This window comes from Anser cygnoides, chromosome 11 (assembly GCF_040182565.1).
Source record: "Anser cygnoides isolate HZ-2024a breed goose chromosome 11, Taihu_goose_T2T_genome, whole genome shotgun sequence".
In the NCBI taxonomy this organism is placed as follows: Eukaryota; Metazoa; Chordata; class Aves; order Anseriformes; family Anatidae; genus Anser; species Anser cygnoides.
In genome coordinates this window covers 6,079,683-6,104,418 of record NC_089883.1, presented here as the reverse complement: position 1 = coordinate 6,104,418, position 24,736 = coordinate 6,079,683, and the positions used below count along the sequence as shown (strand labels likewise).

General features: G+C 39.0%; 1 protein-coding gene across 14 annotated transcripts in view; it reads left to right on the top strand.

Moving 5' to 3' along the window:
* MCTP2 (multiple C2 and transmembrane domain containing 2) overlaps positions 1 to 24,460 on the top strand; it is a 154,127-nt gene extending 129,667 nt beyond the window's left edge. For all 14 annotated transcript variants that reach the window (XM_067003522.1, XM_013181924.3, XM_067003521.1 and 11 more), the window contains 6 exons: positions 814 to 936; positions 3,726 to 3,767; positions 14,279 to 14,388; positions 16,713 to 16,822; positions 19,066 to 19,163; positions 21,457 to 24,460. In XM_067003522.1, the coding sequence (XP_066859623.1) occupies positions 814 to 936; positions 3,726 to 3,767; positions 14,279 to 14,388; positions 16,713 to 16,822; positions 19,066 to 19,163; positions 21,457 to 21,525 (552 nt within the window). In that variant the 3' untranslated portion in view covers positions 21,526 to 24,460. The remainder of the gene's footprint in view (positions 1 to 813; positions 937 to 3,725; positions 3,768 to 14,278; positions 14,389 to 16,712; positions 16,823 to 19,065; positions 19,164 to 21,456) is intronic.
* Positions 24,461 to 24,736: the final 276 nt, after the last annotated feature.

The window sequence follows — 24,736 nt, the reverse complement described above, 5'->3', positions numbered from 1 at the left end:
ACTAACTGCTTTTTCAATTCCCCATCATATTGGTTACATGTTTTGCTGATCCAAATTGCAGAACAGAACTTCAAAATTTTGTTTCTGCTTTTGCTATTAGTGGATTTTGTCAGATACCACTCTGAAGGTACAAACTCGTACACTTTCTAGGTAAAGAGACCCCAAGAAACCAGTGAAATCAGAATATGCTTTGCTGGAAAATGGCGTGTATGGGAATGGAGAATAGGATAGCTGGATCCCTTCCCAAAATAATGCATCACATGCAACCTAGAGCCTTGCTTCCTGGAAGGTGATGGTGTTTTCTCTGTGTTGCTATGCCAAGAACACAGGCGGGTTAATGGTGAAAATGAATTTGCTAAGCATCCCTCATTGAGCAACTGGAGAGATGGAAGGCTCCTGTTACACAAGAGGAAGAAACTCCTCTAGTCTGTGAAAGACGGGCTGGCAATTAGGGTTTGATGAAGTGCAGCAGGTTTAAGTGGGTCTATTATGCTCTAGCATTAACGACAAAGAGCGTTCAGGCTTTAGGAAGTCCCAGGAAGGAGTGAATAATGCCTTTGGACCAAACTTATGTTATGGCCTTCACCAAAAACAGGGAGGGAGAAGCTAACAAATAGGAGCCTAATGGATTCAAACAGAATAGAAAGAGAGTACATTTTGCAAGCAGATTTTCTTTGCCAAAATAAGAATATGAATGAGGTTAAGAGAGATTCAAGGATGAATGCACATCAGGATAATGACTGAAAGGCCTTCTTTGTATGTCTTTCTACTTAAATACTTCTATGCTCCCTTCTGTTGCTTTATTTCTCCCAGGTATTTGTGGTCACCGTGTGGAGCGTGGAACTGTACATGGTGCCCCTGGCTCTGCTGGTGCTCTTTGCATACAACTTCTCCCTCGTCAGAGCAGGGAAGGTCAACAACACCCAAGATGCCCAGGCAAGTAAAATCGCAGTAACGTTTCTGGCAGACCCAGCTTGAATTTGCCCTTGAGCAAGTTGTCATGCATTTTAATGGTATCAAGCTAGTTGTGTAGCTAAACATTTTTATTTCAAAGTTACTGAAAAGAAACCTCCACCCTCTCAATTTTTCTGATTCAATTCAAGCAATAAACCATTCAGTGTACTAGGGGGAAGAAGAGAAGAGTGTGTAGGAGGGGGATTTCACTTATAAAGATTTGCAGTGATTTTGTAACTAAGTTGAATTAAGAGAGACTTACATGACAAGACCCCAAAATCCATGCCCCCACTGCTCTTACACTCTCAGTGCATCACACTGATGATTCATGATTCACAGAAGAGGAAAGTCAATACAAGCTGAAAGTGAAGTTTGTTGTTTTTTAAACCTTGTTGGATTATCTGAGACTTCAAGAAGAAAACCTTACTCCTCCTACCTGTCCCCCAATTTTAAATGATAAATGTGTTTTCTTTCTTTTTTTTTTTTAAAGTTAACCTTCAGTTCTTTAACTTGATTTAGGAGAAAAAAAATAAAGATTAAAATACACAAATATTTACATGTTGCAAATTGCAGCTGTTGAGATATTAAACTGTTGTTGCCCACTGTCTTTACTTGCATAACAATAGTAATTACAGTTTAAGAAGAGGATAAATTCATGGATTTCCATAATGTTCCATTTTAGAATGTGTAACAAGTACAATAATGAAATATAAGCTGACCTAAATCTTCTAATTTCTGATGAAAAGATGATTGACATTTGTACCCTGAAGCCTACCTTTACACAAATCGATTGCACAGATTTTATATAGACAAATACTATCCTAGGATTAAAAAAGGTCAATTGCTATTGTATTAGCAACAAAAGTTGCTTTTAGTTCAGTTTTGATCTATCTCCATATGGAAAGATTGTTGGAACACAGGGCAAGTCATGCTATAGGGACCAGGATATAGACTTGATTTGAAGATAAATGGTAAGAGAAGTGTTTTTCTCCAATTGCATCTAAGTCCAGAATAACATAGAAAGATATTGTATGTCTCCAGTGACTACTTTATTTCATCAAGAAAATGAGAACTTCCTATGTGGGAGAATCCCAGCCAAACTTTTATTTTATTTTATTTTATACAAAAGGCAATATAAAATAATGCTAGGTTACCCAGGAAAAAATACACGAACACTAGCTCTCAACACCTACCATTTCTCCTATGGTGAATTTGTTGCGTATTCAAGTGAGGAGAGTCTCACATAAGTCAGCAAGACTGAGCAGCACATCATTGGGATAGATGCTTCAAAAAGCTTTTGTCTGAAAATGCAAGTTAATCGTAGCAGTACTGAAGAAAGGTCCAGCAGAAGGTTTGCCCTTTTTCTGTCACACACATCCTGCAAGCAATGAGATACTGTGGAATTCAGGGGTGTATTTTGCATAAGCAAAATTACACATCTGCCTAAGTGCTTTGTAGGATTGGGATCATATGGAACAAGTAGTCAAAGTGCCTTTAATATTACCTGATTTCTTTTTTATGTGTGCCTGTGATTCTAACCATCTGTAGGTCAAAAACAGACAATCAGGTGCTACTTCTAGTCACATCTGTCTTGCAGATGACAAAAGGTTTTCTTCAAAATACCAATGTTTTTTGCACATTCATTTATTTATTTTTTGTTTCTTCAGATCTTGGCACTACTTTTGTTTTGTGTGTGCCAGCGTGCACATTTTATGTATATAGAAGAAAGAGAACAAGAGTTTTTGGAAAAGAGGATGTTATATTCTCTCTCTGATTTCTGTGCTATAAAATGGGGATAACAGTATTAACCTTGTAGGTATGATCCAATTGCCAGGAGGCTAAAGTCGTGAATATTGGTAAAATGCTTTATGAATTACAGATGGGAGCTTCTATAGAAATGTAAACCATGATCACTGTTAATTCAACTACTCTGGGTATTGGAGAGAGCCAAAGAGTAAGTCTGGATATCTGAGCTCTCCGTACCTTGTGTGTACTAGATGAAACCATTTTTCTGGAAAAGGATAAAAACCAAATCCCAAACATCCTTTATTCTGATTCTTCACATTCTTTTATAGTTATCTGTATTTAAACTTGTAATACGCTGATTCAAATACACCTATTAAATAACTAAGAAAAACCTGGAGGCTCAGCTTATAAAATACCTGAATTGAAAGCCAAGTGCTCCTAATTTCAAGCCATAGACAAGTCTTTTGTTTTCTCCCCTACCTGTCAGCACAGAAATTAAAGGGAGAAAATAATGCTGCATAGAAATCTGAATGTGATTCATGAGATTGATTATGTTTGTACTAATGTATTTTCTACCATCTAATGCTTCAGTAATGGCCCTAAAGAGAGGGAGCAGTCATTGTATCAGGGAGGATGGAACAAGTTGAGTATAGAGTTCTCAGCCTTGACATGCCGACTGGTTCATTTGTCAGACTAAGAACAAAGCTGTTTACAGATAGTTAAAGTTGGCAATGAATTTGAAAGCCTGTTGCCTTCAAACTACTGGACACAACCACTAATGCTTTATGTAGACTTAAAATTTGTATAGGGCATTGCATGCTTTGTTCAAGCCATCACAAAAAAAGTCCTTGAATACAAAACATTATTTCTGAAAGGTGAAAGTGGTGGGTTTGTTAATGACTTGTAATAGAAGTGGGAGAAAACTGTGTAATGAAACGTTGTGGGAGTATCATAAGCTTTTTGAACATTGCCTGCCACTGAGAATTAAGTGTTATGTTTTCTAATATGGGCATCTGTTTTTGCAGGATCTTATGGGCTTGGATGAAGATGACGACGAAGATGATAAGGTAAGCATATTTCATGATGATAAGTTAGCTAGAATCAGAAGGAAAGTGGAAGGAAAGCACAAACCCACCGGCCTATCCCCATGAGACCTCCATTCATTATCTGTATTAAATGGGAAAACAATTGTTACCTTATTGCTGATGAGCAAACTTGAAAGATTGAGAAGGTTGGTTGGTTTGTATAACATTCAATAATGGCATTACCTGTATGAGACCTGTGAACTTCATTTGAATCTGAGCAGTTGCTGCTGTGTGCTTGAAATCATAAAACACATGTTCACGTATATGTCCATATGGTTATGGGTGGACAAGGTAAGTACATAAAATCCCTCATCGCTTCCATTGCAAGTGTTGGATAGGCAGTCTGCACTGATGGCTTACTGCAAATTATTTAGTATTTCCATTCTTGTAGGCCAGAATTGCTGTAATTTCTGGAGGACAGCTTAGAGCTTTCTCAATATTTCTTTTAGAGCCTGGGAAAAAATGGTTTTAGTTTGTTGGCTGAAATGTAGAAAGAATGGGAATTGGCGAGGCCTGTTCCTCATTTTATTAGAGCATACTTACTCATTCTTCTCACTATGAAAAATTCATTGGATTTTTTTCAAGTTTATCAAACCACAGTGACAAATGATAAAAGGATTAGAGGGCATGACATATGAAGAAAGATTAAGAGAATTTAATGTATACAGCTTGAAAAAACATAAGTAAGTGAAGGAGGATCTGATAATCTATAAATACTTCAGAGCTAAAAGGTGAGGAATTATTTAACGAGCAACAGCATGCAAAGGAACATTAGCTGTTAGGAAGAAAATGTTCACAAGGCAATGTGAAACTTTCAAATTGCATACTAAGTTAATAAGTGCTTCTTGAATATTCTGTGTTTTAAGAGTGTTATAGTGAAATTGTTGATCATTGAGAAGGAAATCAATACCACAGTTAGCAAGTGTACCTTAACTCTTAGTCAAAGACTCTTGAAGCTCAGCACACTAATTGATGGAAATAGTTATTTAAATTTAACCTGCTCTTCTGCGGTTGTTATATTTTGATGAACAACCAGAAACCCATCAAAGTTATAAACTGAAGTTTAGACAATCCAGTTGAATTACAGGTTTCTTGCAATGCACAATAATCATTTAAATGCTCTTATTTATGTTTCATTCTTTGCACTGTAAAATTGGTCAACTAAATGGACCAATATCTGGAATTAAGCAGAAGTTGCTAAACGAAAGTTGAATTATTTTCAAAGGAATATTGTCCCTCTAAAACTTGATAATTTCTATTTTGTGGGTACCCAATGTTAGATGCCTGTATATGTTGAGCCTGTATTTTTTGTGTGATGCTTAAATGTGTAACGTTATTCTCTGGAACTAATCCTATTTACATTATTCTTTTTTAGTTTTCCAGTATTTTTACTTTCAAGTGCTGAAGTGGAAAAAGATGTAAAAACGTATTAAATACATATACAGTTCTCTGCCTGTGATGTGCAACAGGCTAATTGCTGCAAACCAAAATATTCTAGGTCAGATTTACCCTGGATATAACTCCTGTGACTTTGGTTCTCTATAAATTCATCTGGGTCACTTAAGTATGGATCTAATCACTTTGCATTTTTGCCCCCTGCTAAACAACTCCACTGTCATTTTCTTTTTTTAGTTTATTTTGACTAAGTGTGGTAGTCTGGGAAAAATCCTGAGAGTCAATGTTGAGCTGTCAATGATTTGGCTCAACCGTTTTGCTGTAATCAACATTGCCCCTATCTCTATTTCATGCAGTAAAGGCCCTTAGAAATGGAGAGCTGGAAGAAATAATTAAAGCAACTCACAGTGGACACCTCCATCAGGCTTTCTGATCAAGATAATGCTTTCTATCCCAATATGACAGCAATGATAATTCATAACTTGTATTCGTTGTATACTAGTGTTATGTGTCTATGAGATTCAGACATAGAATTAGTAGAGAATTGCCAACCATTATGCATGTCCCACGTCATACGCTTTGTAGCATTGCCTTAATGTCTTCATGCTGTCTTGGGTACATTCCCTTTGCACCACTGTTAGACCATGTGTGCACTCTGACTTGCATCTTTAAGTACATTAGGTTATTCTAAGTGACTTTTCCAAGTCTGAGGGTGGCCAATGCTCTCTAGGGAGTGTAAGAAAAATGTAATTTTATGACATTATCTCATTGCAATGTCAACATTTAAACAGACAACTATACTTTAAAAAGAAGTCTGTGTATTTTTTTTTTTCCTCCCTAATACAAGAACTCCTAAAGTTGAAATCTGTTAGTTGGGTTGTAGTATACGAGGTCACTGTTTCTGTTTCCTATCATCGTGTTGTACGAAAATAGTCGCACACATAGCCTTTCTGGGTTCTGCTGCAAGTTAGACATAACAGACCATGCTTCTGGGAATTGTAACACACCCTCTAAGAGACGAACTGTTTACAAATTATAAATACACAGATGCTTAGTTCAAAACCCAAGAGCAGATTAACTCCCTCCACCTAAACTATCTGTCTTAAATGACAGGGCTTAATTGCCTACTCCCCCGTTCTTTCCCTCTCTGCCCTTTCCGAATAACATCATGGAGGACTGTAAAAGATAAGAGAGATGTGTCCCTTTGGCATAAGCTGCTGGATAGATGAATGCCTTCTCGGATTTGTGCCATCTTGGATGTAGAGTTCAGGCTGTGTCCTGTCAGCTCTGGGGTCTGTCAGACTGTCTGAATAAGGATTGTTTTAAAATTACATCACTGAAATATCTTTTGCCCGCCAGTAGAAAGGTATAGACAAGTTGCTTGCAGCGTAGATTGTGAGTCATCTGATTGTTGACCATTTCTATTTATTTTACTTTTTTTTTTCTTTTTTTTTGACAACAACTGTAAAGCTTCAAGAGCAGATGGTCACCTTGTTGATTGAGTGTGGCATAGTACCCAACTGGAAAGAGTTTTGGAGTCTTCTTGTGATCTTAAGTTGTCTGGATAAAAGTTTGCATTTCCTCTAAAATAGGGGGTGATAGTGTGGTGGAACAGTTACTACTATTTCCAGATTTGGTAACTGAGTTAAAAGAAAATCGGACAAAAATAAATCAACAGCACTTCCTGTTTTGTTTTGGAGGGTCTCCATCCAGTGATGAGCCAACAGAGCCGTGCCTGGCTAATGGGATGTAATAGGGAAGGGTTAGATGACACTGTGACTTCAAGCCAAGTCAGCTGGCAACTTACAAGAAATTTTTAGTACCTCATGGCTATTTTTTTTGGGGGGTGGGGTCCCCAAAGAAGCAAAACTCAGTATTTTTAATGTACGAAGTTCTCTGTCAAAAATAGGTACCAAAAATGTACCAACTTTTATCAGTATAGTTCAAAAAGACTGCAGCTGAACAAATTAAAGTCAAATTCATCCAGTAGCAAACAGCTGACATTTTCCATTTGTGTTAGATTCAGCATGTGGAAACCTTCCGTATGGATCTTATTTGTACGGGTGGATTACGATGAAAATTGCATTAATTTTCTCCACAGTAAAGGTCAGTAATTGAAACATGAACCAAGAGTCTATTGTGTAAGATGCTATATCCCCATACTTAGGAAAGGTCATACAAGACAATATCATCTCATTGTTTTCTTCCCTGAAAGTATAAATAATTTCATTAGTCTTTTTCCTTTTCTCTTCAATACCACAATTGCAATATAATGTTTCAACATCTCCCATTGAGATTACTGAAGAGAAATGATGGTAAAGGCTTGAAAATACTCCATAATACAAAGGTTATGTTCAGACTAACAAGGCTGACCCACCTTCTCCACAAAATTGTGGCCAAGATTGCGTCATTAAAAAACAAAACAAGGTGTGTTTTTGTGTAGGTGTGGACTCCCTTAAGTTGCTGATTTCTGTTCAGTGGACTCTCTGATTCTTCTCTTACTGCTTCCTAACAAGTCATTGTACAGACCATGAATAAGTTAGGCTTCTCCATCAGCTATAATAAATACTACGGGACAGATTCTGTTGCTTGCATGAGGTATACTCATTGCAAAGCTGGAGGATGCGCTTCTAAGCACACACAATTGTCCTGTCTTGCAACCATCTCAGCTAAAGTAATAAAAGTTCCCAGATGTCACTTAAGACACAATTATGGCTTCTGTAAGTTTTCTCCAAGCTTCCTATTAACCTAATCAACTTCTGGTTAAGTCAGAGTGCAGGGGTTGCTCTGGTTATGCTTTCATCTTTGCAAAGCTTCCTTTGTACCAGAAACTGGGAGAGAGATGGTCTGTTATTTCTCTTTTACAGTGTGGCATTGTTTGGGAACACTGTGATCCATAGGCATCCTATACCTTGGTACAATCCTTCTCATCATCATGGCCCACCAGCAGTCAAACCATCCATAGGTATAGGAGTGAGAAGATAGAGAAATTTAAGGCAGAGACTTGGCAGAGGATTTCCATATATCCTAGGGACTGTTGCATGGCTCTCCTCAAATATAAACCTTAGCAGCCCTATGCAGTCTAAAATTCTTCTGTTTGCCCTGCAGGTAGGTAAACTAACACTCTTAACTTCTCTAAATCTCTGGAGGAATATTATATAGCATCAATCAGGCTTCCAGGCTGAGCTCATAAGCTTTAGGGAGTTCTTGTCCCTTAAAAATTCCAAGTATTTAAAATGTTTTTAAAATTTCTTTTGAATTGGCAGATGTATGAATAGGTCTATCTTCCTCTTGTACCCCAAATTGCTAAAGATCATTGCCTAGATTATAGATGATGATCCAGTAGTTTAAGTCTAACCACTGTGCAATTGTTCTTATGTCTCATGTGTATTTCCAGGAGAAAGCGCTTTTTTTTTTTTTTGCTTAAAGTTGTTTCCTTTCCCCTTTCCATTTTTTTTAGATAAAAGATGAATGATGAGCTTTTTCTTTTTAGTCATTGTGCACATAAATGGTGTTTTATTCTGTTGTGACTGTTGATATTGCTTTAAGACTTGTAGCAATATCGCCAGACTCCGGGTTTATATCTCTATGCAAATGTGTACAAGTACAGAAAATGCATCTTAAACCCTCTGTATTTCACGTCTGTCCGGTGGGAAAGCAACAGAGTCATGATTTAAGCTTCTCCACAGAATCTTAAACTCTGGTTTGGCTTAGGAGGCTCTCTGGTCCTCTGCACATAGATGAAATTTGTTTAACGTAAGCAAAGGAAGTGTGGTGCTATGTTTTCCATGAGCATTCATTAATAAGGCGTGACGTGGTTGTCTTTGGCCGTTTCGCCAGTGGCCCCCCAGACTTAGCTGTAGGATGATGTGCCCTGTGTTTGAAATATGTCCTTTTAAGGCTGATGGTGCTCTCCTTCATATCAGTCTGAAGTAAATCTATTAGCTCTGGTGGAATTATTCCAGATTTCACACCTTTTTAACTGAGAGCATAAATTGACCTGTATGTGTTGCATTTCCTCTATTTGGTAATTATTTCAAGTACACTCAGATTCACTAAATTTCCACAGCCAGGCAGGCACATTTGCAGTATGGTGTTAATAAACAAAACGATCCTGTGATGCACAGTTTTGGGACTGCACGAGGCAATCGCTCAGAGTTTGGCAGCCATCCCCTCTGTGTGCCCGTTCCCCTGTAGGAGCCGAGAAGCCCTCCTTGACTCGCAGCAGACATCACAACACAGGGCAAGACAGTGACTCAGCAAGGCAGATTGCTGGGATTGTTTCAGCCACCCTTGGCTCCCACTGAAGGCAGGATCCAGTTCAAGGTTGCTGTGGTGTCTGTTTTCAAAGCTCTGCCTGGAATTCATTTTAGCTACCAAGAGACTGTCTGTCACTCCATGGCTGCCACCTCCCACAAGAGCTTCATTCTGCTGCTAGACTGAAGCTGTTAGTGAACGGTTCCCTGCAGACAATAGAGGACAGTGGTCTGCTGTTTATAGCCAATAAAATCTTTCTGGTTTCAGAAGTTCTTCATCTACAAGTATTTTGGCCTTAAGATGTTGTTTGGCATGGGTTTTGCCAGACAGCGGCAAGTTTGGAGTTCCGCAGTCAAGCACAGAGCAAGTTGCAAGTGAAATCCAACTTTGGTTAAGTCTCCTTTTCTCTAAATAACTACAGCATGGCTTTCAAAACCCAGAGGAATAGTGGAGCAAAAAAGCACGCACGCCTGAATTTTTTTCTTCTTTTCCCCTTTCTGTCAGTCTTGTTCATTGGTAACACACTGGGGAGTTCATATCCAGTACAAGGGATAAATCCTGGCAAAAATTGCCCTAATGTGCTTGTAACAGTGGTGACATAGTGGAATAGCTACTGTAAAAAAGCTAATCCTGAAAGCTAGGCCAGCCCAAGGTAGGCAGACTAATTCTTCCTATTCCTGAAAATATTCTAAATTTTCAATCCTGATTTGTTTGCCTGTGTCCTTCTTCCTCCTTTCACATTAATCCCTGTATCCTTGTTTGTTCTTTCTCCTCCCCTTATTCCTTGTCCTTGCCCCCAGTGTTTTTCAGCTTTATATATTGAGTTTCCCTTGGCATGCCAAAAATTTGCTGATGAATACCACTTGTTTGAAAATGGCATGCAAGATTTCTTTTTGTGAGTGTTTTATATGAAATTCAAGTGAAGTATTTAGAAGTTGTAAGTAACTTCAAACCTAAAATATTAGTTGTGTACATACGATATTTGCAGTATACATCAAAAATACACTTAGGACAATTTTAATTTTTTTTCTCTTCCATTTGTTACTTATTTTTCTGGATGTATCCAGAACAACAACAACAAAAAAAAATCTGAAGGATGAATTAAAAAAAAATAGGGAACAGCTTTTAGCTTTTGTATAGATGACAGCTATTAATCAAAGAAACAAATGATCACAAGAAGTAGTAGAACTCCACCATCCATGTTTTCAATTCAGTACTGAATACTTCACCCCAGAGCAGATTCAATAACTAGCATTATTTGGTCTCTGTTGCAGGGCAGAGCAAATGATTGGTAATTTAATAAAATACAGTCTCTTCCTCTGTAGGTCTCATGGTCTGTAGCTCACCAGTCATGAATTGCTGGAGGTGTCCCCTCCTGGCCACGTATCGCACACTTTCAAAGTCTCCATCACTGGATGTGCATTAATTTTGCACTCATGAGAGTTTCTTTTGCAACCGTCCCCAAACATCTGGGAGCAGCACAGCATTGTCGGAAGGGGAAAAAAGATCACAGAACTGTAGTAACTCTGTGTGCATTTACATGTTCTGTTTGTTAACAGTTAAGTATTTCAGAAAGAAAAATCTAGAAGCAGTTTTCAGTAGGGCAGAGAGATTTCAAGTCTTCATGTAAAAGTTCAAGCTGATGTGCCTTAACTGGACACAAAAGACTTAATTTCTGAATTTGCTGCTTTTTTGCCTTTTTTTTTTTCCTTCTTTCCCTGACAAGCTTAATCTTTTGTAAGACCCCTTTTGTGTTTTTGTTCAGGCAATTAATGTAGAAATGAAGGTTTCTTAAATCAGGATATGCAAGGAAGATTTGAAGTAGCACACTGATTATATAATTAATTCTCAGTTGTAAGTTCATTTTGATGGAGTTAATTCTTTCCCAGAGGCTCCAGGCTAGTTTTGGTCCACCCACAGTGCTGTAATCAGCTAAGAAATAAAGAAGAAAAAGGCCTTGAAGGGAAGGAAGTTTCATGACTGGCTGTAGAAAAAAATGCCAGAAACAGGCAGGATATTTTATTTTTAATTCAAGGAAAATATACTGAGCTGTGGTTTTGAACCATAGGTATCCAAATCCTGTTTTCAAGCAGCATAATATGTTGAGTCCAAAAGAAATCAGGAAAGAATGATTTCTCAGGAGGATGGAGAAAAATTATCTGGGTTGAAGGGGACCTTCCACAGATAGGAAAAGTGTTTTTAGTGGAAGATGAATTTACGATTATTTTTTACATCTTCCACAAATATGGAAATGCTCAAAAATAGACTTCTGCATGGCAGTTGCCCATTTGCTAATAAATGGAGCAATGACTGTCTTTTTGGTGGACTACAAACACTCTTACTGCTTCTGACTATGTTTTGTGAGGTCCTGACTTCAGAAAGCATATGCAGCTCTCAAAAACCTATATAATTTGGAAAATCCCATTTATCATACTTCATTTCTCTGCTTCTCTGCTGCTTTACTGGTGACCTAATCATCCTGTGGGTGTGTTTAGACTGCAGGTTTCCAGAACAAAACAATAATTACAAAGAAAAGACATTGACTAATTTTGAAATCATTATGCACAGATGTGCTATACATAGAGCATGGGCAGTGGTAGCCCATTTTATTGTCCAATAACTGAGTTCAGTTACAAGGCTGTCTAGTCCTAGACTGCCTTTTCCTTGGTTAGGCATATTTTGTATTAAAATTCGGAGAAAAAAAAAAAAAAACCAAACTAGGGATGATTTTAGTGTGCGTGCTAGGTAAAGATATGCCTACAATTGTTGTTGTATCCCATGAATTGGTGGCTCCTGTTTTATTTTTTTAGCGTGCTTGGTGGCTGCAGCAGAAGTTATGTTGTATTGATTAAAGTGCATTATCACTATGTTTCCAAGCTCAGTCGAAGATGTGTAAATGAAGTCAGCGTGATGCAGATAGAGTTGTCAGATGATCTTCCTTGCAGCTCCGGGTAGCAAGAGTAGGCTTGCCCTGGAATATCACTGTCTGAAACGGTTCCTTTACCCCTCTGTCTGAATTTGGATAGAATGAAATTCCCACTGGCTGCTTCTCCATGAACTGCTCTAAACTTCTACTTGCAAGTTTGGTGCATAAAAGCCAACTATGACTAAGCGACTGTTGCACCATTCTAGTGAAGGAATAGTTAAAAATAATCCTAATGTGTCATTTACATTTAAGCCTAACAAGGTTATAACTGGAGTTGTGTGAAAATGACTTTTTGGTGCTATTTTCACGTAAACTAACTATTTATTTATTTATTTTGTTCTGGGGTTATTTCACACCCGAAGGGTTTCATTTTTGTTGGTTGTTTTATTAATGTAAAAATACTCATTTTCACACCCAAATGTGTGATTATTTAAAAATCTTGCTTCTATTCATTGTGCACTCACTTACAACCTAAAGGCAAATATTCAAATGTCTGGAGCTTGATAACTCCATGGTGGTTTTGGCTGGCTTTTTAAGCTCAAAAATTACTGTGAAGAGAAATGTGCAGTAAGTAATTCAAACCTTTGCTTTTAAGGGTTACAGGGGCCATGCTGTCATGTCTGGCTCTTAGCATCCAAGGATGGTTCATATGTTATTTTAGCACACACAGATATAGTGCCGTGCCCTGTCTCAGATGCACGCAGACCCTCTCACAGCATGCTAATGTAAAAAAGTCTGTAGCAATGAGACTTCACCTCTGTGGCCTATTGCAGCTGTAACTAGCCTCTGATCCTCTCTCCTGCACAGCAAAATATTGTGGGCTCTCAACGCAGAGGCAGAATTTCAGCCAGTGTTGATCTGAATGTCTCTGGTCCTTCTTACTCTCACCCACCCCTTGCTCTGCCCTGGCCAGTGGGGACCATGGAGGAAAAATGGGTGCGACTTGCATTGTATCAGCATCTCCCCTCTCTGGACACTGAGGGGTTAAAACACAACTTAAATTTTCTTTTCTTTTTTTTTTTTTCTTCTAAATTGAGCTGGTTTTGGAGAGTCTAAAAGTGATGTAAAATCAGTGTCCAGGGCTCTGCATTTTGTAATAAGTGAATGTTTTGCTGATTTCTTGCTAGAATATCTGCAACCACACCAATTTGCATGCCTGTATGTGTGTTAGATTGCTGGCAAAGAAATGCTGAATGCTGATAATTGTATACTGATTTCCAAGGCTGATTTAAGTCATTTTGATTTTTAATTCATTCTGTGCTTCCTTTTTATTTCTGCACATGTGTAGTAATGTCCTGTAATGTTGTTGCCTAAAATAAGCAGTAAGAAATGAAGTTGTGAGATGGCTTCTGTAAAAGGAAAATGTCATTTTTTCCTTTGATTCTTTTCTTTTTCCAGTAAAAGAATGTCTGTGTATACAGAATGTTAAAATAAAAATGTTGCATTCAGTATCTTGCTGTTAATTTATATACAGAAAACAGCATGGCTGTTGGGAGTCTACAAAGCTCAGAAAAAATGATATTCAAAAGTTCTGCATAAGAATATCCTTTTTCTTGAGGAGCACTAAGCACCCAGCACTCCCCCTAGAGGTCGGCTGGACACAGGGGTGCTCAGCACCTCTTCCTGTTTGACGTGCAACTGGGTTCTTCTTTGAAAGCCTGGTTTGAAATCTTGCATTTGATTTGTATTAGAAGATGAAGAAACCTCAGCCCCTGTACTGAGGAAAAGGAGGAAAATATAAGGAACTGTATGCCTCCATGTTCATTATATGTAACAAGCTCAGGGTATGTTTTCTCTCCTTCCTTCAGTGACACGATTGGATTCATGGACACATCAGTGATATTGGAAATCTCTTACTTTCCTCACATCTGTGATCATGTTAGCAAATAATATATATATATATTTTTTTTTAAAGGAATCAGAGAAAAAAGGATTAATTGAAAGAATCCACATGGTCCAAAAGGTCATCATAGCTGTTCAAAGCATCCTAGAAGAAATTGCATCATTTGGAGAGAGGATTAAAAAGTAAGTGATGGATTTTTCTTGTTTAACTATGATTTGCATGAAGAAGAGCAAGGAAAGTTAAGGTGGGGTGAATTTCTTGATCCAAATGCGACTAAGGTAGAGCAGGAGAGCCTGGCCAGTACTATTGTTGTTTCTTCTTCTCAGGGAGTCTTTTACTCCAAAAACATTTCCAAAACATAAAAAAGAGAAGAAACCATGTGCTGTGCTGGTGTAGTTCTCACCTTCACCCGTTTGCCCAGATGTTTGATCTTGTCTGTCTGTGATAAGGTACAGAGTCATGATAGGAGAATATTTCTTGAAGATGTGCACTCAAAAGTATCAGGCTTTTCTTTGCATTTCCCCCAAAGAAAGTAGGTAGGGATTGATGGTTGGCATTGCCTTTCCCACGCCATCCCTGCCCTGGTTACAGGGGTTACTAGTCACTTATTTCCTTTTCTAGTACATTGATGTTCTTTTCTACCATTTTATCTACTCCCTACTTCCTGCTGATGCCATGAGGAAGCCCGAAGGCAGTTTTCTGGGTCTTGTCACCATGGGAGGCACATAGGGTATTCCTGACCCTGCAGGGGATAGAGGGTGAAGAGCCAAAAAAGAAGAAAAAAAAAAAAAACACCAAAAAAACCCTCTGCATGCAAACACACACAAACTTTTATAACCCAATCTTTATTGGCACTTAATTGACCCACATTGTTTTCTGTTTTGAACACAAAGTGATGGTTTGTGATTGAACGACACTTTAATGAGGAGCTGGGTTCAGACTAAAAATACAGCAAATCCATGTGCTGTGGTTCCACTCCGTGCACCCCAGCTGGGGTGGAAGTGGCCCAGAGATGTATTCCAGACTATGAACAGGGCACTGTTCTGCCCAGCTGCATGGCAGGAAGACTCAGAGTGTTTAAGCACTATTAATTCTTGTATTCATTTTGGTAACAATGGTCTTAGAGAACACATTGGGTATTAATGTGGAGGCCCGATGTAATTTCAGAAGAATTCCATTGTAACTCAACAGTAATGTACCATTAAAAAATTGCCACCAAAGTTTTCTGTAAGTGACAGACTGAATTGTGCTACAGTTTCTGTCTGTCACTCTAGTTATGCAATCACAGGGAGTTTTAATAGTTTAACTGAATTGAGCTGTTTTGCTATTTTTTTTTTTTTACTTAAGCTACGTTGATTGATAATGATGGATCCTCTCCCACCTATCTTTACTTAATATTTAATACATCTATTGAAGCTTAAAAGTAATTCTTTTCCCGTCCTATTAATTTTATCTGTCAAGGAAAGTTCATATTATTTTATAGCCTGACGAGTGGTCCACATTCGTTCTATCTTCTTCCTACTCCCCGTCATCATGATGTGAAGTTAGCAGGCAGATTGCGTGAAACAGATGCCCAGATCTGTAAATCCACCTACAAACTAATTGGCATTCATGTAGTCCAGGTATCTCAATGTTTGGTGGTACCATGGAGATGCATATTGTGAGGGAACAAGTTGACAAAGTAACTTCTAAGAGGCATTAGCAATGGCTGCTCACCCCGAGTATGTTGTGGGCTTATATACGAATGGTCTGGGTGAAAAAGAAATCTTGTTTTCTGAATGACCGTGGTGGCTGAGCCTCTGGAAAGTGCTCCCGTTGGGAGAAATGGTGGTGTGCAAAGGCTTGGACTGATGCTAACATACTACCACCAACCTAAGACAGCCTCCTTTGTACAGTGTAGTAAAGAACTGATGAAAATGTGAGGATATTGAAGCAATTACATAACTATTAAGAGATATTTATATAGAACATTATTCCCCAATAGAGAAATGTCTCTGCTTTTTTAAGGTTAACCGTAATTAATCCATTCAACTTATTAGTGGGGTTGATTCTGACTACCTGCCACAGTCAAGTCGTGCATCGACACACATCTCATGTCATCTCTGTGCCCAGCAGAGCCAGCTCAGATGGCTCGCACCTGCGGCATGGCCTCGTCTCCAAATCAGATAATCTGCTCATGAATAATGGAGAGCTGACCGGTGAGCAGAGATGTGTAGCAAGTGCAACATGTATGAGAAGAAACGAAAACAACTTGCTACATGGCTAACAACTTCACTGAGCCCTCCAGAGACTATCCTCTCTCCTTGTCATGATACCTGCCTCTCAGATATCGCTTTTAATCTATTACAGCATCCAGATGCAGGACTCGGCTTATCCGCCTTCCAAAGGGTCTGCAATTTACAGTGTATTTGAATACACTGAGCACTGCAATGCTGTCATTAAATTATTGTTGGGTAACAGAGTACAGAGCAGAAACACTGAGAAAGATTATTGTTATTCTTTACAGCACATTCAACTGGACGGTGCCTTTCCTCTCTGTTCTGGCCTGCCTGGTCCTTGCAGCAGCAACGGTTATTTTGTACTTTATACCGCTGAGGTACATTATTTTAATCTGGGGTAAGTACTCCACTGTCTCTCATGCATGTGATAAATACAGTATATATCTACAGAATGGAATCAAGCAAGCTTTAAGCTTTTCTTAGGGTTCTTTATAAGTTTCCAGCAGCACCGCAAGAGGCACGTTTGTGTAGATAAGCTATCTCCAGTATAACTATTATTATTATGCAGGGAAGTAATGAGCTTCCTGGTGCTGGAACCCACAGACAGGAAATGGTAGGGAGTGGGCAAGGTGTATTTAAAGAGCTTCACCATGGAGGCTTGACCATGGAGCCTTTTGGTTCTTAATTCCCCTTCAGTCAGGAGGAGCAGTGTGCCCATGGTCCAGCAGGAGGCACTGAACATCAATCTGGAGCAGGGGACAGAAAGGAATTGTATGAAAATGCGTCACTTTCTGGGATGAAGTAAAAGAGGAGCTTTTAAATATGAAAAATTGCCTAGCAGTGTTCTGAAGAAGGGTAAGGTGGTCTTTCACAAAATAAGATGGTATTTCAGCTGCTGAAATCCTTCCTTATCTCCAAATGGCCTTCTGTCTTATTTATGGTGATATGTTTTATCTCAGTCTTGAGGTCAAACAGCAGAAATGGTGCAAGTAATCCTGACTGAACCAAGGAGCTCTGCCCTGGCACAGTGCTGGGCTGTAGGGAGCTCCTAGCACCTTCCTGGACTCAGCCATGTGCTGCTGTCTTGGCTCTCCTGGATGCAGAAAAAGGGAATGAGAAGGTGCCAGTGTGAAAAGCCACTGGAGGGGGGGAGAGCAGGGGATTAAATAAAGGATTAAATTGAACAAAAAGAGCAAAAGGAAAGGAGAGAAATTGCTGGGAGTAAAAAAGTTCAGTAACAAAATATTATTGTTCTGGTATGGAGGACATGGTGAGTACATGAGAACTCTACATCCATTCAACATCATCTAGACTGACAGGGCCTTCAAACATGATATGTGTTAAACAACTACCTTGTGGCAAGGCCTCAAAAGACCTTATGGTATTTTCTGTTTTTTAAAAATCAGGTACACAGAAAATTGTGTTGGCATTTTGCTACAAGCATATGGCTTAAAAGCTGAATCTCAGATGTGAAGCAGGTACATTTCAGAGAGAGGAGAAGGCTGGAGCAGCCATCACATTTGAAACTACTTTCAAGGAAACTAGTATGCATTTTGGACGGGGGTGTGGTAGGATTGAGTGCTCTATTGTGATTCTCAGAGGCAACAGATATATGATTTTTTTTTGTATGTTCTTTCTTTAAAGTGGGCTAGGTGTTTTCTTCTGCTTCATGATCCTTTGTTCTTCTACTGCACCGTTAGGTAGCCACATTACTAACTTCAGTCTCTCAATGGGGAAGCGGTGGCAGCAGGGTGTTAAAAGTGTGTGCTGGTGCAGGGGGAGTGCTGGGAAAGGTGCTCAGGTTTCTCATTTTTTCATCCTGGTCCATACAGTGGAGGTGATGCTGGCTGGAGGCAGCTTAACCCTCCCTTTCCTCATAGAGAGGAGAGGGAAAACCTCATGAGCTCCACAATAAAATGAACATTACGCTCCTGTGGATCCTCTTTACAGACTGGGGACCTCCTCTGACAGCTGAAGTATATCCAAGCCCATGGAGAACACTGGGAATGCTGTTGCTGCAGTTAATAAGCCAAATTATTCAAGTTAAGATTAAAACAAAATAAATCTCGTGATAAGTTTTCACAGTTTGCCACAGCATCAGAATATGGTCAGCTTGTCAAATTTGGTACTAAAAAGAGAGGATAAGCTCTGAGACATGGTGGCAAAGGAAAATTTTGTTTTCAGAAGTAGAAGGAAAGAAAACTTTTATCCTGTCCAATTCTTTTCAGAGCCTTCCAGCTCCCTGGGCATCAGCAGTGGGGAATGTCTTTGCTCATGTAGGATAGCAGATTTAACAGTAGTCTCAGTAGCAAATTGGTGTACTCTCCCCACGTTATCCTCTGGAATAAATGTATGCTGCAGTCTTTTTTTTTTTTTTTTTTTCCTCCAATATTGACAATGGATCACCCCCAAAATAGAGAAATGTCTTTTTAAATAATGCCCCTTACTTCCTCCAGGAGGCATTTGTGAATGATTCCACATGACAGGCAACATGTGCATGGCTTGAAGTCTGAGGCACTGTTTTCACACTAATTTTTACTTGTGAATTTTTTCTTTCCTTTTTCACCTTGCCTGAACAGTTTAGAAGGGAAGGAATAGAAAGGAGTTGCATTATTTTGTTTGCTTTTTTTCTTTTTCTAGGCATAAATAAATTTACTAAGAAGCTTAGAAATCCCTATGCCATCGATAATAATGAGCTACTAGATTTCCTCTCCAGGGTACCATCTGATGTTCAAAAGGTACGTAATGAATGGCCAGCACCAACAGAGGCAGCAAGCGGCACTGAGAGCGGCTGAGTGCTCTGCTTGGGGAATACAATGGCATTGCACTTTTGAATAAGTGAGATAAGGAATTGGGAAAATCCACAAAGGGTGGGGGGCAAGGGGGATGTTAAAAGAGAGGGGAGCCAAAATCCTTTGTCAGAAGCATGATTGCAGAAAAATTATCCTGAAAAGACCTACTTAAAAATGATCTGGAAAATCACCCAGCATGGTTACTGAACTATGGTTTCCGTCACCTTTCTGCTCCGATATTTGTACGGAGGGAAGAGAAAAATAGTCTCTTTGATAGAGATAACCATACAAAAGGCTTTGCTGAATTCTCCCTTTTCTCAAAATGGAGTGTGGGGAGCATTATTTCCTTGATTTTGTGCTTGCTATGCTTTTTCACATCAGCCATCCCTCAAAATTCTTCCTCCCCACCCACCTTGAACTTCAGGCTGTCCTTGGACAGTGCTCAGCTCATCTTTTTCATTAGAGAAAGCTTTGAGATGTGTATAAAATACTCTGCGGTTGATGAGATCAATCTTCTACCATTACGGAATTATAACTTTTAATCTAGCCAGAATCTGTCCTCCCTCATTTTCAGTCAAGTCTCGTCTCTTTTCATATTTCTTTGAAACAACACCACTGTCTTCAGTAATCTTGCCTATCTTCCTGGAAATTATTTGAACAATAAGTCCTTTAGAATGTCAAGATCTGTTTATTTCTCTTGGAGGAAGGAAAATAGTCTTGCTGGGTAATGAGGCACACGATATAAAGGATTCTTTCTTTTGTTTTAATCAACTGGAATCTGTGTCCTCAGGCCATGATCCTGATGCCCTGGATCCCACTGACATTGTACCTTCGTCTGTGAATCGTGGTACTTTCACAGTGAGGTGCTGCTTACTGTGAATAAGGGGATCACAATCTCGCCTGTAGTGATTTTACTCTGCTGGAGACTGAAAAATAATTGCCTCCATGCAGTGTCGAGGCATCTGGTAGAAACAGGGTTGGAAAGGCTTGTGGTGACATTTATCTCAAGAGGCCACCAGATTGGTTGATGGCAGCTCTAATAACTTGAGAGAAATCTCTCCGTAGACTGGTGGGAGGAAAAAAGCTAAACAGGAATAATCACAGAGACATTAAGCTTGAGTGTATTTTTATTTTTTTGTCATTGCTCTTGTAGAGTGCACTGGATTTGCAGTGATGGTTTGCATATGCCCTTTTAATGTTTATGTTTAAAGATAAGCTGCTTTTCTATTTATGCTTTATTTAACATTTACATTTATAACATTTCCTTGAGTGGTTTCTATCATTTTCGAAACCTTTGAGCTCTCTGAAGAAAATGATAACCACTTGCTATGAGGGAGGACTGATAAAAGTTCCTACGATGGGACAGACCTTCTCAGAGGAGTTTTCCACTAGTGCTAAAAATAGTGAGCCTGTGTGACAGCCACGCACTCCTCCAGCGAAAAGTCATCCATGGCAGCTCCAAATCCCTTCTGTCTGCTTCCTCTTGCGTGCTGTTGATGCATCATCATTTCACTGCGGTACTGCAATGAGTTGGAAAATACCTCTGTATGTTAGCCATTTACAACCTGCATGTGCTGGACAAAAGACAGAGGAGGAGTGGAAAAGATGGCATGTTCAGCAAAAGGTTCCCATGGTTTCAATGGGAATACTTTTCTGTAGCACAACAGACAATTTGCTGTTGGGATTACCTGATCCTCATCAGTTTGTCACACATGTTTTAACTATTACATTGTAAATGAAATTGTTTTGAAAGGTGGAGGGAGCTTTGTCCAGGTTCCATTTGAGAAAATATTTTCCTTTTTTTAAATGATTAAATATTCCAGCATCCCAAGGCCTGTGTACATTTTGATGATTGTCATTTTACTCCATATTGGGATCCACTTGAGTTGTAGCTCCTGAGAGAAGTTTATTAAACTTATAGGTTAATTTCAGAAGAAGAAGAAAAACAACTCCCAAACCAAAACAAACCCAAAGATCGATCCTATGTTGCTGAAATCAGGTAGAACCCCATGTATCTCATTAGAAAAATCTGCTTTTAATATTTTCGTTTCAAGAAATGATGCATGACTTCTCAAATCCTTCCTGCAATTAATCCCCCATGTTCCTGTGTTTAGAAAATGATTCATTACTTTTGAACCTTCCTTAGTTTCCCTTGGTTTGTCCTTGGGGAGCCATTAACACACACTGTAGTGAGCTAAAGTTACCTAACTGCAAACGTCATGTCTATTTGTTTTTACAGGTGCAGCATGCTGAATTGAAACCATACAGCAGCTCCAGTCCCATTAGGAAGAAACGGAGTGCGCTATAGGATGCAGTGAGATTTTGGAATGCAGCATCTCCCTCCGTACCTCCCACATGTGCTCACATGCTTCCCCCCTTCTCCTCTTCTTGGTTCGGAACAACACTGTAATCAATGCACAGACTTTTTTTCATGGAAGACGTGGCTTTTGATAAACACCTATCTTGAGTTGTCTTTATGGGCTGCCTTTTAGGCACTGAGATGTAGCCCCAAAAGCGCAGGATGGAACATACGAATTAGTTCATAGGGTGGAGAAGAGTGTGGGAGGGAATATTGCCACTGTGTTCCCTCTTTTTTTTTTTTTTTGTCTTTGATTGCAGAGGCAAGGCTGGATGTGGTAGCACTCCCTGTTTTATGTAGGAAGAAATAATTCTGCTTAGTGTAGCAGATCAGCTGAGCTGATGTGAGGAGATGCTCTGAACCAGTTTTTAACATATCCAACAGATTTACATTAAGATATGAAAGCTATTCTTTTCTGAGTTAATTCACTGTGCCTAGAAAGGTTTAAGCTCTGAATTAACAAGTCTTTGATACCCATCTTCTGTTCAAGCAGTGTACATTTTAAAAAGTTTTTTATCATAATTAGCAGAAAGAGTGAGGAGCTCCAGTAGTATCTCAATATTTCATCCAGCACTTGTGGGTTTTTCCTTTTATTTTTCCTTTTTTTTTCTTTTTTTTTTTCCTCCAAGAAGAAAAGTCAACCCTAAGCTTAACTCTTTGGACACTGGATTGGAGATCCATTGCTGGCAATGGATGCATGAGAACCTTCTGCCGTGAAAGGATTAAAAGACCTCAGAAAAGCCTAACTCACTGACCTGAAAAGACTCTGTTGACTTGCCTTTTATAATTCCATCTTATCGGATATTTTCAGCATAGCTCTTGTTTTTCTGTCTAAATCCAGAGGGGTCAACACTACAGCTACAAGAGAAAAACACTTTTATAGCCTTAAAGAAACAAGTTCTTGTGCAGAAAAAGTGCATGGTGTCCGAAGACGTGGTTGTGCAATAGTGGGCAGGCTTTGTTCCACCACTGATTCTTGTTGGAGTCCTTCCTGGTAATTCACAAGGAAAGGATCAGAAAGTGAAACTCTACGGGGAATGAACAATTGAAGAGACAGGAAAAAGGACAGAGTTTTCTCTTCTGAGGACAATGTGATTTCTTTCTTACTGATAGCTGTCGTGTTTTTGCTTTATAGAAATGATATAATCAGCATTATTCGTATCGTTTGACTGAGGACACTGTTGCAGAATGATGTGTAAACCTGCTCAGTTTTATTGAGAATGTAGCCCTTGTTCTTTCAGGTGCTGTAGGACATGGTGGGATTGACTTGCCTCCATGAGTCATTGGTAGCACGACAGCTGGAGCTTGGTTCTTACCATTCCCAGGCAGGAGTTCCCACCAGCATCCCCTGGCGTGGTTCATAGTACAAAGAAATAGGGAATCCTGGGAGACAGGTTACTTTTTAACAACATAAGACTTTGGAAGTCTTTACCTAATTAAAGGTAAAACACGTAAAGCCTTGTTTATGGATTGGTGATCCAAATGGAGTCACACTGTTCAATAATGGAATCTTGTGGGTCTGTTGCATGAATCTGGGGGAGAAGAACTAACACCAGAGTATCTTCCACTGGATTATTAACCAGATTTAGTGAGTTTTCAAAAAGTTTATTTTTCAAAGTAACAAGTCCCCCTGTGTCTTTGAATTAGGAGAGGCATATTTTCATAGGCTTGATTTAGAATAGAATAGTTCAGTTGGAAGTGGCCTACAAAGATCGTCAAGTCTAACTGCCTGACCACTTCAGGGCCTACCAAAAATTAAAACATGTTACTGAGGGCATTATCCAAATGCTTCTTGAGTACTGACAGGCATGGGACATCAAACACCTCTCTAGGAAGTCTGTTCCAGCATTTGACTAACCTCATGGTAAAGAAAATTTTCCTAATATCCAGTCTGAACCTCCCCTGGTGCAGATTTGTACCATTCCCACTCGTCCTATCTTTGGCTACCAAGGAGAAGAGATCGGTGCCTCCCTTTGATAAAGAACGTGTTTTGCTCATGTAAAGCTGTGTGCAGCTGCATGTGAAAAGATAGGGAAAAGATTATCCCAGTTTAAAATGCTACAAAAACGCCTCTTTGTGTGCACGTGTGCTTGTGTATCCATGCATGTACATAGTTGTATATAAAGAAGAGTACATGTATAATGTATTTATAGGTGAGTGTGTGGGGAAAAATGGGTGAATACACAGATTTTAAAACCTTGAAAATGTTTATGAAAAATGCCAAAGATTCAAAAGCTTATCTTGTGTCTGTTCTTCTTCATTTTATTTCTTTCCCGGCATGTCTCTCTGGCTGAGCCAGATCTCTGCATGATTTGATTTACTTCAAGTTAATGAAGTCAGTTGGAAAGAGCCTTGTAGAAATTATAAAATCTCCAGTAAATCTCCTTCTTGTACATACAATAGATGTCCATGGACCCCTTTGGTTAAACCAGTTTCTCAGTCTTCTGTATAAACAATGCCTCATTGTCTCGCTTTAGACTATCATCCAGTTTATCATCCTGTAGTCTTTGTTATTTTGTAAGTACCAAAGTCAGACATATTTAAGCAGGCATGTGAGATCTGATCATTGATTTGAGTGAAAACATTCAACTGCGGAAACCTTGTTTATTTATTCAGAAGTTAAGACTGATATTTTAATAGTGTTATATTTTTTTTCTATAGATTTTTCCACATTGAACTGATTTCTGTTCAGCAGACAGGGTGAAGTCTTTTTTTTTTTTTTTTTTTAATGTAGATATGTGTGTTTCAGAATAATTTGTATGAGATTGTTATGCTGGAGACACACCAAATGAAGGGTTTTGGATGGTCCAGTACTTACATATGTTGTAATGAGCTCTTTGTTTTGATAAATGCTGTTTGAAATGCAATAAACATTTGAGGTTAAGCTGATGCTTTTAATTTATCTGGATTAGGATATATGTTTCCCATTCCTTACAAAATGCTTACTGTGCTATAATAAGTATTTGACTAGGTAAGCAAGTACATCACTTGACAGCGCAGTGTTAGAGCTAACGCTGGAGGTTACTTGAAATGGAGGCTGTGCTGCTGTAGGAGATGAGGTAAAGGGGTAGTCCACCTGCTTTAAACTCTTTGGCAGGATTTCCTAGCCCCTGCCTAAGGGAAAGGAGAGTTATGTGGAGTTGCTGCACACTCCAGTAAT